Genomic DNA, 12713 nt, shown 5'->3' with positions numbered 1-12713 from the left:
TCCGTGTGGGGGTCGGTCGTCCCCTCAAGGGGGGTCCCGGGGGATTTCGGGGCATGGGGTCTGGCATTTTGTTTCCTACCCCCCCCCCCCTGGCTGAATGATCTCATTGATATGCTTTGCTAATCGATTCGATTAAGCGCCTCGAGTATGCAGAAAGCGTAACAGCGAACCATTCTACTCGCAGCTGGCCAGAACCGTGGGCCAGAAGCTCCGTGTTCCTGCCTGCCGGACACCAAAGCCGCGAACCAGGGCGAGAACCCACCTAACCTGCTGTTCCGCATGGGCGTAACTGCGATACTTCATCATCAGCAGCATGTACACTGGCTTGCTGCCGTAGCATATGCACCAACACCAAGCAGTCGCACGCCGCGCGTCCCATGTCCCTCTCGCTTTGCAAGCAAGCGCTCAATGCTTGGCAGTCCAAGATACGACAGCGCTCACTTCTGCAGCTCATACACCCGCCGCACCGCCGACGTCTGACACCAAACGCCACTTCCAGCAAACTAGCGTCTGGTCGGTCAGAGCTTGGGCGCGCGCCACACGCGCACGCGCTTGTCTCGGCTGCTGGTGGCGAAGACGAACACGGGTGCTTGCTCGCCGCCCAGCGGCCGCGGGACCGGGCACCAGCGAATGCTGGTAATGGTGGAGTCGTGCGCGTCAATGCGCTCCAGCAGGTCTCCGGACCGCAGGCTGATCAGCTGCACAATGCCCTGCGAGTGGGAGCCGGCAGGGCGTGGGGCGCAGGGCGCAGGGCGCAGGAGGCAGAATTTAGGCTACTTGTGCCGGAGGTTTGGCGCGTGAATGCAACATGCTTGCAGCTCCACGAGCTCCACGTCGCGCCCTGGACCTACGGACCATCACCGCCATGGCGACGCCCATCTTTCTAACGAGAAAACGAAAACTGGCTACGGGCGGACACGTCACGTCACCCCATGTCCTCAGTCTCCACTTTCCACCTCCGCCCCAGGCGCACCTCGTACGACGCCGCCAGCAGGTCGGAGCCGGGTGGCCCAAACGCCAGGCGCTGGTACACACGGCCCTCAGGCAGCGGCATGGGCATCTGCGGGCGGGCGTGTGAGCAGCATACTGGATGTAGCGGGACACTTCGAATCCATTGCACAGAGCAGACCCAGAAACGTTGCAGAGCACAGCGGTGATGTGTGTGCGTCAAGCGCTGTTGCCGCCCGCTATCCGGCTGCGTTCCCAACAGCGATCACCCGGGGCACAGCCACAGCCGCAGCCGCAGCTGTGCATGGCTCAGCACCGCTGCAGGTGCTGCACTCACCGAGAGCAGCACCTTGGGGTCCTCCGACATCTCGTACCGCACGTCAATGTTCCAGATCTGCGGCAGGACAGCACGCTCGGCGATCAGGGCGCCTATGTATGCTGCAGAGTGCGAGTGCGGCAACGGGGAGAAGAGCCAGGCACTGATACCAGTCACAGCTGCTGCTGTGAAGCAACACCAGCCTTCCACGCTGCCACCCAATCCGCGCTGCACCACCGTACCTTGAGGATGCCGTCCTTGGAGGCGGTGGCGGCGCGGCGGTTGTCCGACGACAGCGCCACACACGCCACCTGGCTCTTGTGGCCAGACAGGTTCATGGCCTTGATCAGGCCTGCATCACGTCCATTGGTTGTGAGCAGCAGCATGAGGAAACGCTAACGCCGCATCTTGTGAAGCGTATAGACCAATATCCGCCAACTGTGGCAATGGCCAGCTAAGCCACACGCACCGCCTGCACCGGCTAGCAGCTTACTGAACCGTGCTGGTGGCTGCTGACCCGTGTGTGTCAGGTTCCGACCGCCCTCCTGCCACGCCCCGCGCTGCAGGCCCCCGCTTACCTCGGAACTCGCCCTCGCGCGTGTACTTCATCTCCCAGATCTTCACGTCGCTGCGGCAAGGCCAATCGTCGCGGATCACGGCAGGGTGAACATCTGGGTTATCATGTTCAGGATCACCATGTGCCGTTCGCATAGTAAGTCATGCGCCTCCACGCGTGCAGAAACCGGCGCACCCACAGCACGCCAACCACATAGCAGTCCGACCCCCCGCTGTGGATTTCCCTGGCGGGGAATGGAAAATTGACGTGATTGGCTCCCGAGCGTGGGAGGTCATCAAGGCCAACGCGGGCTGTGACTGGAACTGGTTCGTCCTGACTGCGCGCCAGACGTTCCCCTGGCATGACATTGAGTTCCTTGAGAGGATGCCGGACATATGACTACAAGGCCGCGCGCACCTGCTGAAGGTGGCGGCGGCGATGAAGCGGCCGTCCAGGGACACGGCCAGGTCATGGTTGGCGAGCGCGTTGGGCTCGAACTCAGCCAGCTCGCGGCCCTGGTGAATGGGCGCCGTGGCGGGCAGGAGGCGGGGCAACAAAGACGGAGGGCAAGCAGGAGCGTCAGATGCCGGCAACAAAAGATGCAGGCGCATCCGAGTTAATTGCTAGGCGCTAAAGTGCGTCTTTGGAGGGCACCTTCATTTCGAAGCTCTGTCCCACATCCTCCGGCACCCTCATCCCCATGACCTCGCCTTCCTGCCATCCCCTCCCACCCACACACCAACAGTCACTCCGCCGCCACTCCCCTGCTCGTTCCCCTCCACTCACCGCCATGTCGAACAGCTTGCCGTCCTTCTTGGTGGACAGGCTCACAATGTAGCCGCGCCGCCCGATCGCCGCGTCGCTGGACACAGAGGCCATGGCCAGCACTGTCTCCTTGCCGTGCACGTTGCCCACCTGTGCAGCAGCGCGCGGGCAGCAGCAGCATCAAGAGGCAGCCGGCGGTTGGGGCTTCCGAATTGCCAGCTAATCGCCTCTGCAGGCCAGACCGGGAAACGCGTAGGCAGACATGCGGCTCCCACCATCCGTCCACCGCGTGCCCAACCCGCCCCGCCCCTGCACTCCGCGTGCACCTCCTCCGCGACTCTGCAGCTCCGTCCCGCGGCAAGCGCTGTCGGCCGCCGCCGCAGCGGCCTGCACCGCCGCCGCCAACGCCATGCCAGCCGACCTTCAGCCTCGTGCAACCCCCTTGGACTTGCCGCACCCACCCAGCTGCCATGCCCGTGCTTCCTGCCATGCGGACCCACCGTCCACTTGGCGTCGTACTGCGGCGCGTCGCCCGCCTGCTTCACCACGGGCGCGTACAGCGCCACCATGGTGTCGGGCGTGCCGCGCATCGCCGCCGCCAGCGCGTCGGGCGCGTCGCCAAAGCCCACGCCAATGGGGATGCGGGCCGTCTTGATGCGCTTGAACTGCACGGCCCCAGCACGTGAACGCACACAGCTCAATTTGATGCCCTGTAGCGCACTGCCCCAACCTACCGCACTCTGTAGGCAGGTCAAGCACGCTTTCTGCTCTCTACAGCTGCCCGTCTGGCTGACCCTTTGACCACGCCTCGCTCCCACATACCGTACGCCGCCTTCAAGACCCACCCCAACACGCCTTCCAGCGCCGCCGCACACCAACCCGCCGCGCCCCACCCCACCTTGGGGTTCCTGTTGGCCACATCCGCCAGGTCGAACAGGCGCAGCTGCATGTCCTCGCACGCGCTTGCCAGGTAGCGCCCGTCGCGCGACCAGGCCACCGAGTGCACCGTGTCCGCGTGGTCCTGCGGGCGGTGGGTGTATGCAGGGAGGCAGGCGGGCAGGCGTGGGCGGCGGCGGGCGGGATACGTGTCGGAACCCAACGGCACGGTTCTAACTGTTGGGCAGGGGTCCGTGCAGCTGGGCATGCGGTGGATGCGTTGCAGGGTGTAGGGTGTGGTACAGCCTGCTGGGCAGCAGGCCGTGATGGGTGCCTTCAGGACTGCACCAGTGCATCTGCCAGGAGCTTGCCCACTACCACACAAGGTAACCGTGAGCGGGAACAAGTAAGATGAGCATCGCCACGCCCAGCCTCATCCCCTCCCGTTCCCAGCCCTCTCCTGACCTTGAGCGTGTTGACAAAGAGCTCGTGGTGCGGGTCCTCCTTTACGACACTGTTGGGGTAGTGGTGGCAGTGGAGGTGCGTCACAACAGGTATGTGCAGGTCAGCCACGGCCCCTCAGGCACAGGGCGGTCGGCACAGCGCCATAGGTAAGATCATCCTTCCAAGTAGCCCAACGCGTACCGACCTATGTTTGCCCCTGCCTGCTACCTCACCCCTTCTTCTTGGCTGCGGTCTTTTCCGCCTTGATAAGTGACTTCAGATCCGGGCCCCGCTCCTTGGCCGGACCAGTCGCCACCGGCCTGTGGCGTGCACGCAACCCGAGGCACGACCGTGTCAGGACAACGGTGTGGTGTGCAAAGGTTACAAGCCCAGTTGCCACAAGGGCAGTAGTACCCGCAGTACCCGCAGACTCGTACCCAACCAGCAGCACAAGGGGTTGCGGGCGCAGACCCTGCAGACCCCAGCTCACTCGGCCTCGCTGTCCGAACCCTTCGACTTGCTAACCACCGACTTCTTTGACGCCTTGGGCCTGCAGCGCAGCCGGGCCACACAAGTTAGGTACGCCAAGGTGGTTACAGCCGTCGATCGACGGGTTGTGCTACACCCACTTGGCACTCTGTGCCGGCGCCAGCGCGCCCGCCACCACCCGCACAAGGCCGATCAGTCCATAGAGCAGGTAGGCAGCAAATGCCACCGCGCTGACGCCTGCGGGTGTGAATACGCAGCACGGGCACCAGATCGATCGAAGGGTTGTGCCTAGACCGTGTCGCTAGGAAGGTATGAAGATGCAGCACTCTACCTGCAACTACTAGAACAATCTGGCTAGTTTGGGACAGCCCCGCAGCGCCTTCTGTCGGAGTGGCCATGTTTCCTGTCTCTTCCTTAAGCAAGAGCCAACTGGGTAGGATTTATCTTTGTCCAAGCTTTCCTAAGCTGCTGTAGAATGGGTATGGCAAGTGACGTGTGCAAGAGTTCTGCAGAAATGAAGGCTGGGGACCAATGATTGGACCGTTTCGATGCCGGGCAGCCGGGCTAGCCCACCAGCTGGATGCTCGCTTTAACACAGCTACCACAAGATGTCATGAATGTTTCATAGCGGCGCGCAGGGGCTTGAAAGCGGGCTGTCGACCGTGGAACTTCTTTTAGGCAGAGCGAGCGCCTCAAAATGATTACATACTGCCCCACCTGTGCTAATATGCTCCTGGGTAAGGCAATACGCGTCTCCTTGGCGCCGCCCGCCCGAAACCGTAATTTGGCATGCTTTTGCACCGCAGTGGAGCTAACGGAGTATAGCAAGGAGCTTCGCTACTTCTGCCAGTGTTGCCCATACGTGTACAACATCGATAAGAAGGTGGGGTTGGGCTGGGTCATTGCTGCGGGGGGTTGGGTCAGTGAAGGCCCGGCACGCCGGCGCCGACCCTGAAGTGGCCAACCTCGCACGCTCTGCCACGAAGCCAGGCAGGTTGCACCACGCCAAAAAGGGTGTCGCTGCTCACCAGCAAAGTGAAAAGTCTGCTGTCCCGGATTTTTCGCCAGGCACGCGCAGGGGCCCTGCAAGCAACCCAGTGCAAGCGTTGCTTGCGCCCCGGTCAATGCACCTGTAATGGCCTTGCCCGCCTACAGATTTCGAAGATGGCCCCTCTGGCTAGGAAGCAAGTAGATGATGTGCTTGGAGGAGAGGATGCGTGGAAGAACGTAGCCAAGACGGACGGTAGGTCTGCGGCGCGGGGCCGTGCGGGTGGCTTGCTACGGTTCCACACCCCTGGCGAAATCGCGGGGGCGTGGCTTTACCCACCACGCTGCCGCGACAGCGTTGGCCACAGCAACGTATCTCCTTACTCAGCAATTTCACTACAACCTCAGCCCCGTCCTGCCGAATCTCTTTCTTTCATTGCCGCAGCCACCTGCCCCAAGTGCAGCTACCATCAGGCCTACTTCATGGAGATTCAGACGCGCTCGGCGGATGAGCCCGCCACGCTGTTCTTCAAGTGTGTGCAGTGCGCTCACCGCTGGCGTGAGGGTTGAGGGGTTCCCGCCGCTTCCACACCGCCGCTGGAGAGCGGTCAGCCCGCTGGGCGAACAGCTAGTGCCTGGGCTGCCGGCCAGCTCTCTGGCAAATCAACTCCGTTGGTTGTGCTGATGAGGAAGGACCAGAGTCATCTCTTGGTTGAGAAGGAGCAGACTGCAGGTAGCCGTGCTGTTGGCGATGCCAGTTCAGAGAGCACCAGCGCTGTGTGGCAGTGCACGCGTGCCATCTAATATTGAAGCTAAATGAATGGTGGACTGCTTAGTGACAAGGAAGGTCGCCCTCCCTCTCAAAGGGAAGAAATGAAGTGGGTGATACACGTGTGACATAATGTATGCAGCAGGCTTTTGGTAACCAGGCTATCAGGGAGTGCGTGGAAGCGCAAAACCGCAGTATGGAAGCGGAGGGAAGTGGAGGTTACTGAGTGAGGCTGAGTGCACGCAAGTGTATGGGCCGTGCGGCATGCGTGGCACGCCTTTCCCTCGGTCTCACTCGGGCGAGCAGCGCATTCGCTGTTTGTTGTGCATGCGAGTACGATGCTGGCTCATTGATAGTGATGGCCGGAGGCTGCTGAGGTACACCAACGCACCAGCTACGGGTGGGGCGGAACCCTGAGATTGGGTTCATGATGCCTGGCCCGGCTCCGAGGTAGTGCCTTTGTAACATCACCACTCTAGAATCATTACATCATAGGCGCAGCTTAGTTTCCGCGAAGCCATATAGAAGCGGGCAAGGCGTGAATCTTGACGAGGCAGACGATGTCAAACCTTCGGCATACGTTGCACACGCTCTTTAAACAAACAGTAGAAACTGTGACTCCTCCACTCACAAAGAGCCAATTCGAGGAGAAGCGGGTGCGCGCTTCAAAATCCCATGCAAACCCTAGGCCCTCGCGCGCAAGCGCAAGTCGAGCTCACGACGTATTGGCATGCCGGAGCAGGTACTCACACCAGATGAGTTCGTGGCAGCGGGCGATTACCTCGTCCACGCGTGTCCGACGTGGTCCTGGTGAGAGACGGGACGCTGGCCCCCACGAACCCGCGCGAACCCGCCCCCCGCTTGTTAAGGCCTGAGTACCTGTGTTGTTCTCCCTGTGAAATGTTCCAAGCCGAGTGGCAGCTCGCTTATCTGGTGTGTGGGCTCTTCACCTGCCGTGTAGGGAGGGCGGCGACCCCAAGAAGCGCCGCACGTACTTTCCCCCCAACAAGCAATTTCTGGTAACGCGCAACGGTGCGTGCCCACGGGATACGGTATCTGCCTAATACAGAGCTTTACCTGAAGCCAGATCACAAATGCTGTTCAGTAAGCGCGGACGCAGGCAGCCACACGCAGCGGCACGGGCACCCATGGGGGCTGCTGGGATGCGTATCTGCCGCACCGCAAGCAAACTAGCCCGGCACCGCCCAGGCGCCTTGTTGCGTCTGCCGCCCGCCTGGCTTTCCACCCGCTCCTGTACACTCGTGCTCAAGCCACTGCTGCTGCTCAATGGCTTCCCTCGCAGTGCCCTGCCTGAAGCGCGCCACTGAGCTCGAGGGCTACAACCCCAACAGCGAGTTTGACGTGGGCGGCGGCGAGGGCGAGGACGCCTGGGTGGCCACGCACTCCAACCCGGCGGCAGGTGCGAGAAGCTGGGGTGCTGGTGCTGCGCGTTGTGATAGGAGCGCGCTGCCCGCTTACCAGTTAGCGCTCATGGCGTGTAGGGCACAGGGAGTGCAGCAGCAGCGCAAGGGTTGCACACACAGTCACACACGACCGATAGCACGCTGACGCGCACGCACCCGCACTCGCCACGGCTCCGCAGCGTCCGGCTCGGCCGGCAAGGGGGAGGTCCCGTCCATCGATGGTGCGGGTGCGGGTGGGTCAGGTGGTGCCGGCGCCGCGGGTGGCAACAAGGATGACGACATTCCCGACATCACTGACCTGGAGCTCAACGAGGCAGATGATGAGGTGGGGGCCGGGCTGCAGGTGGCTACTGTAGATGGTGCGGGATGGAGCGGAAGGTGAACTGGTTGATGTATGCAGTTTCGGATGGGAGCGCTGTGTGGCTTGCGGAGTCGCTGGTTATGCGTGCTTGAGCAGGCTGCGTGTGGCCTAGCCATGCTGCGGGGCCGTGTCGGACGTGTAGACCATGACGAGGCATAAACGCCCAACGTGAAGCCATGAGCAAGACTTGGAATGCGACAGAGCTCTCTGACGGCTTGCACCTTCAAACCCGCCGCGTGCGTGCACAGGCTGCGGCGCCCAGCGGCCGGCCCTACCTGCGCGCGGAGGAGCCGGCGGACAACATTATGCGCACCCGCACGTATGACCTGTACATTACCTACGACCAGTACTACCAGGTACGGCAATGATGCGTGTGCTGCCGCTGCTGCTGTTGCCCGCACAGCAACCGCCGTGCAATGCAATGGCATGCCGCTAGCCTGCCGCGGGCCGTTGCCGGAATCCTGTTTTCATGTACCTAATGCTCCCTCCAAATCTGTTTTACACCATAATGCCCTGGATGTGTACATCCTGCCTGCGCAGGTGCCCCGCTTCTGGCTGGTGGGGCACGACGAGTCGCGGAAGCCGCTGTTGCCGCAGCAGGTTAGACCTCACCATTGCCAATGCAACCCGCAGCGAGTGTTCATACTTGCGCCAGGGCTCAACCTTGCTCCGCTAGCACACCGAGCCGCTACCCTACAGCCGTCCATGCCGCCTCGCCCTTGCCGCCCCGCCGTTGATCTTTACTGACACTGCGCCACGCCACGCTCCGCCGCGCGGCCGCGCAGGTGATGGAGGACGTGTCGGAGGAGCACGCGCGCAAGACCATCACGGTGGACCCGCACCCGCACCTGGCGGGCCTGTCCGCCGCCTCCATCCACCCCTGCCGCCACGCCGACGTGATGAAGAAGCTGGTGGACAACCTGCTGGAGGCCGGCCGCGAGTTCAAGGTCGAGCAGTGAGTAGGCGGGCGCGAGGGGAGGACTCGAGGGGAGGGTTTTTTTACACCGTTCTCAGTGAGAAACCGGAGGCGCGGAGATGCAGGACACGCCAAGTTCAACCATGGGTGCGGCGGGCGGGCGACCAGGTGCAGCCCCTGGTGCGCCTGCGCCAACTGAGGCCGTGCCCATGCACGGTACCAATGGAGCAGCTGGTTACGGCCCCTCTCAATGCTGCCTTTGCTGCCGGCTGGACACTGCAGGTACCTGGTGCTGTTTCTCAAGTTCATCGCGTCCGTGGTGCCCACCATCCAGTGAGTTCGGGCTTGTGGTGAAGGGCGGCACGGCAGGGGTGCACGGCAGGGTGTACGACAGGGGTGGCAACGGTGCACGCGGTGGGGGGCACGGTCGGGGCACCGAGGCCGCCCGGCGGGTCATGTCGTGCACAGGTCTATGCGGGTGCTGCCTGTTGATGGTCTTGTTCCGAAGCGCTTTTGGCAACCTACCGCTCCTTGCTGCTTCGCCGCAGGTACGACTACACCATGTCTGTGGGTGGCGAATAAAGCAAGCTGGGACCAGCGGCCTGGTGCCCGCTCCATAAGTGGGCGTGTGAGATCCTTTCCTGGGATGGCGCGATCGGCTTCGAGGCAAGGAGAGGCGTAGCGAGGAGCAGCACATGAAAGCCTATCGCGTATAAGCGGGCTGCTATTGGCGATGATGTGCTACAATATCATCGTTGCCGGTCCGCACCCCGGTTCGGCTCGCGCTCGACGCAAGTTGCAAATAGCGTATGAGGACCGAGTACCGCAATGTGCGTGTTGTGCGCAAAATGGACAGCTTGTTGCTTGCTGAAGCGTTGGCGAGGCAAAGTTGGACGGGCCCGGGGGGGTCGCGGGGAGATGAAAACGCAGGGGAGGCGGAAACGAACTGGCCCGGTCGGACATGCAGCCGCAGTGTGATCTGAGCCACCCGCGCGACTCGAGCGGTTGAGTATGCCGCCGAGTGCGCCGTTTTGGCGCTCGTGTGAGGTCACTGCAGTGGCGTCGGAGGGGAGGCGACGGCGGGGTCAGGCCTGTAAAATGCTTAGGTCCAGTTGCAGCTGCGCGGCGGCTGTATTGCTTTTCGATTGGCCTCCCGCGTGATCGGGGCATCCGTTGCTTTTGAGTTCGTGGGTGGCGGTGAACGCAGCGCAGTTCACTCCCTAACACATGCTGATCAGCTGCCTGGTCAGAGCTCGTGGCGTCAAACCCTCCTGCGAATCTCTCACGTTTGACCGAACACTAAAGCTTGCTGCGCTCACATCGCCGGCGCCCTGCAAACTCTACAAGTGCTCCCAATCGAAATGCGTGTGGTCAACACTCAGATCAGCGCCAGTGCGCGCGGCGCGAGCGGCGTGTGGGGGGCGCGGGCTGCGCAGCCTGCGCTGCTGCTCGGCGTGCTGTTGTTCGCACTTCCGGTCCGGGCATTCATTGACGTGCGCAACAACTGCGGCTACGCCGTCACTGCGTTCTGGCGCTCGGGTGCGGGCAGCACCTACAACAGCCGGTGCGTCGTGTCCTCCCTACTGCGCCTGGTGTCATCCCTACCCTACCCGTGCATGTAATAATCCCCACTTGTGCGTGTCATCCCCACTCAATCCGCCTGTCACCCCACACCACGTGTAGGGTGCTGCCGGGCCAGGTTGTGCGGATCACGTTCAGCGGCGGCGTCTGGATCGGCGGCGTGATCTGGGGCTCAAGGTGCAACTCGCCGGGCGCAGGGAACGAACGGGGGCGTCTGAGCTGTGACGCGCTGGTCGCTGGGCACGATCCTGCAAGGCTTCCCCACTGCGAGGCATTGGATACTTAGATTGCAAGGATGGACGGCCAACCGCCCCCGTGCCTCGCCGCACCCACAGGACCGGGAGCATCAACAACGGCCAGGCCACACAGCTCGAGTTCACGATTGGCGCCGACATGGGAGGCGGCAGGAAGCAAGACTTCTATGACGTCTCTGTGGTGCGTACACGGGCAGGGTAGTGAGCACCAGAGGCCCAGAGCAGGAGGGCATCGCATATCCGCACGGCACCATACCTCCCCTGGTTTGAGACATGCAGCACTGGAAGGCGCATTGACAGTAGCACCATTGTTACGATGTACGTTGTACGCAAGGTTTGTACGGCAGGTTTCCGACCCGCCCCGCCCCCCTTCTTCCTGCGCACCGTGATGCTCGACACTCTCCACACGCCTCTCCGCTGCCAGGTCAACGCCTACAACACGCCGGCGCGCATCCGGCCCCTCAACCCGCCCTCCGTCAGGTGAGTTCCACGTACTCACCGCTCAGGCAACACATGCCGCACAGCAAGGCACCTTGCAAACACGCTTACGGTACTGAGACGCCGCTGAAACCCTTGCTCGTCACCATCCTGCCCCTTGCACCGCCGCACCACGCACAGCAAGGCTAGCTAGCTGTGCGGCGGTACACTGCCGCCCGTGCCGATTACCCCTCCCCTTCACTCCCCAAGCCCCCTCACGCAACCATCCCACAGCGGCTCCTGGTGCGGCTCGCCAACGTGCATCCTCCCAAGCCTGACCACCTTCTGCACCAGCCCCAACTACCTGGCCGGCGCCGACCCCGCATGCATCAACAAGGATGGTCCCGGTCTGGTCGCCACGTCTGGCACCAAGGCTTTCAAGGCTAAGTGCCCGCAGGTGGGTGCTGCACTGCTGCGGACAGCAGTACGAGGAACAGTGCCACGCCGGCCTCCAGGCTGAGCCCGTAGGCTGCGCCCGTTGCCCGTTTCCACCCACATGCCGCACGCGCTGACGCGTCTGCCCCTTGCTTCCCTCCCTTGCATGCCTTCGGTCCAACTGCCTGCAGGCCTACGCGTACTCCAAGGTAGGCAAAGAATCAGTCAACCCCAGCGGCTACCCACACGCCCAAGCCCTGCTCCATTGCGGTCACTGCATGGCCGCTCTGACTCACCCAATTGCTTGTTGAGTTTTGTGCCTCACCAAGTTGCCTCTCGCGCGTGACGCCAACAGGACGACGCCACCTCCATGTTCGCGTGCCAGTGGGGCACCAACTACGAGGTCAAATTCTGCCCGTGAGCGTGGCGCTCTGGGCTCTGTCGTGCTGCGCATGTTGCGCCAGTTTGTGGCACGTTTTGGTATGCGCAAGGGTATGCAGCACGTACGCCAACTGACATCGGCAACTTGGGCTACACGGGCCGGCAAGGGTTGTGCTCACCGTGGGCCTTGCCTTGAACGTAGCGTGCGGAAGGACTGGCTGCGTACGGGACTTGGTGCATGACGAATGCCACACGTGCGTCAACATGGATTCGAGGCATTGTTTCATAGCCGCGAGGTTTGGCCGTATTTGCAACGTGAACGGGGCTCCAAAGGAGTGGTGAACTGACAGTAGGGACGTAATACATGCCCGTAGAGACCCCGCCTGTGTTTCACCAGGGTAGTCTTGCCTCGCGCAACCACATCGGGGCGGGTCTCCATCGGACTAGCACGTAAAGCGCGCCAGTTGGGCTCTGAAAGCGGGAATGGAAGCAGTTGGCACCCCCGCCGCAGCAGCAGTTGGCACCCCGGGCGCTCGGGAGCTCAGGCGAAAGCCACGGGTATGCCAACAGCAGAGATGTCAGTGCGGCGCTTATCCTATGCGGGGTGGCTAGGGGGGAGCTCAAACCGCGTGTCATAATTTGCGTTGAATCAAGTCGCTGTGGGTTTGCCGCGTAGGTACTGCACCTTAAGGGCGCTGCTAGTATAACCAGCATTTATACAAGTCATAGAAGCGCAGGCGCCCGTGAGTATACTCCGCTATATGCAATTGGGCGCCACGGCCGTCCATGCAGAG

At 62.3% G+C, this 12713-nt stretch overlaps 5 protein-coding genes across 7 annotated transcripts; 3 read left to right on the top strand and 2 right to left on the bottom strand.

Annotated features, from left to right (window-relative positions):
* Nucleotides 1-19: 19 nt before the first annotated feature.
* Nucleotides 20-4871, bottom strand: CHLRE_02g102450v5 (uncharacterized protein). The gene is made up of 14 exons (XM_001699954.2): nt 4726-4871; nt 4535-4631; nt 4396-4455; nt 4139-4225; nt 3927-3975; nt 3484-3606; nt 3086-3250; nt 2607-2735; nt 2238-2335; nt 1843-1892; nt 1507-1616; nt 1286-1342; nt 974-1060; nt 20-710 (listed from the first exon to the last, which is right to left on the bottom strand). The coding sequence occupies exons 1-14, from the start codon at nt 4790-4792 to the stop codon at nt 519-521; spliced, it is 1371 nt and encodes a 456-aa protein (XP_001700006.2). The 5' UTR covers nt 4793-4871; the 3' UTR covers nt 20-518.
* Nucleotides 4872-4981: 110 nt separating this feature from the next.
* CHLRE_02g102400v5 (uncharacterized protein) lies at nt 4982-6627 on the top strand. Its single transcript, XM_001699742.2, has 4 exons — nt 4982-5131; nt 5201-5277; nt 5550-5637; nt 5827-6627. The coding sequence occupies exons 1-4, from the start codon at nt 5092-5094 to the stop codon at nt 5949-5951; spliced, it is 330 nt and encodes a 109-aa protein (XP_001699794.1). The 5' UTR covers nt 4982-5091; the 3' UTR covers nt 5952-6627.
* Nucleotides 6628-6681: 54 nt separating this feature from the next.
* CHLRE_02g102350v5 (uncharacterized protein) lies at nt 6682-9960 on the top strand. The gene is made up of 10 exons (XM_001699743.2): nt 6682-6806; nt 6893-6960; nt 7112-7182; nt 7454-7570; nt 7754-7899; nt 8184-8291; nt 8476-8535; nt 8721-8890; nt 9134-9184; nt 9400-9960. Exons 1-10 carry the CDS (start codon nt 6711-6713, stop codon nt 9431-9433), a joined length of 921 nt encoding a protein of 306 aa, XP_001699795.1. The 5' UTR covers nt 6682-6710; the 3' UTR covers nt 9434-9960.
* Nucleotides 9961-10021: 61 nt separating this feature from the next.
* On the top strand, nt 10022-12407 carry CHLRE_02g102300v5 (uncharacterized protein). Of its 2 annotated transcripts, XM_043059741.1 has the most exons (7): nt 10022-10415; nt 10535-10609; nt 10768-10867; nt 11111-11166; nt 11398-11560; nt 11730-11747; nt 11894-12407. In XM_043059741.1, exons 1-7 carry the CDS (start codon nt 10213-10215, stop codon nt 11957-11959), a joined length of 681 nt encoding a protein of 226 aa, XP_042927373.1. In that variant the 5' UTR covers nt 10022-10212; the 3' UTR covers nt 11960-12407. The 2 variants fall into 2 exon arrangements, with proteins under 2 accessions (XP_042927373.1, XP_042927374.1); XM_043059742.1 differs by lacking the exons at nt 11111-11166; nt 11398-11560; nt 11730-11747; nt 11894-12407 and having other exon boundaries at nt 10768-10957.
* On the bottom strand, nt 10986-12627 carry CHLRE_02g102276v5 (uncharacterized protein). 2 transcript variants are annotated; one of them, XM_043059739.1, is made up of 2 exons: nt 12099-12627; nt 10986-11934 (listed from the first exon to the last, which is right to left on the bottom strand). In XM_043059739.1, the coding sequence occupies exons 1-2, from the start codon at nt 12204-12206 to the stop codon at nt 11860-11862; spliced, it is 183 nt and encodes a 60-aa protein (XP_042927375.1). In that variant the 5' UTR covers nt 12207-12627; the 3' UTR covers nt 10986-11859. The 2 variants fall into 2 exon arrangements, with proteins under 2 accessions (XP_042927375.1, XP_042927376.1); XM_043059740.1 differs by having other exon boundaries at nt 12099-12361.
* Between the last annotated feature and the right edge of the window lie 86 nt (nt 12628-12713).

This window comes from Chlamydomonas reinhardtii, chromosome 2, assembly GCF_000002595.2.
Source record: "Chlamydomonas reinhardtii strain CC-503 cw92 mt+ chromosome 2, whole genome shotgun sequence".
Lineage (NCBI taxonomy): Eukaryota > Viridiplantae > Chlorophyta > Chlorophyceae > Chlamydomonadales > Chlamydomonadaceae > Chlamydomonas > Chlamydomonas reinhardtii.
Note: the sequence above shows the minus strand (reverse complement) of the source record. Positions and strands in the feature narration are given on the sequence as shown.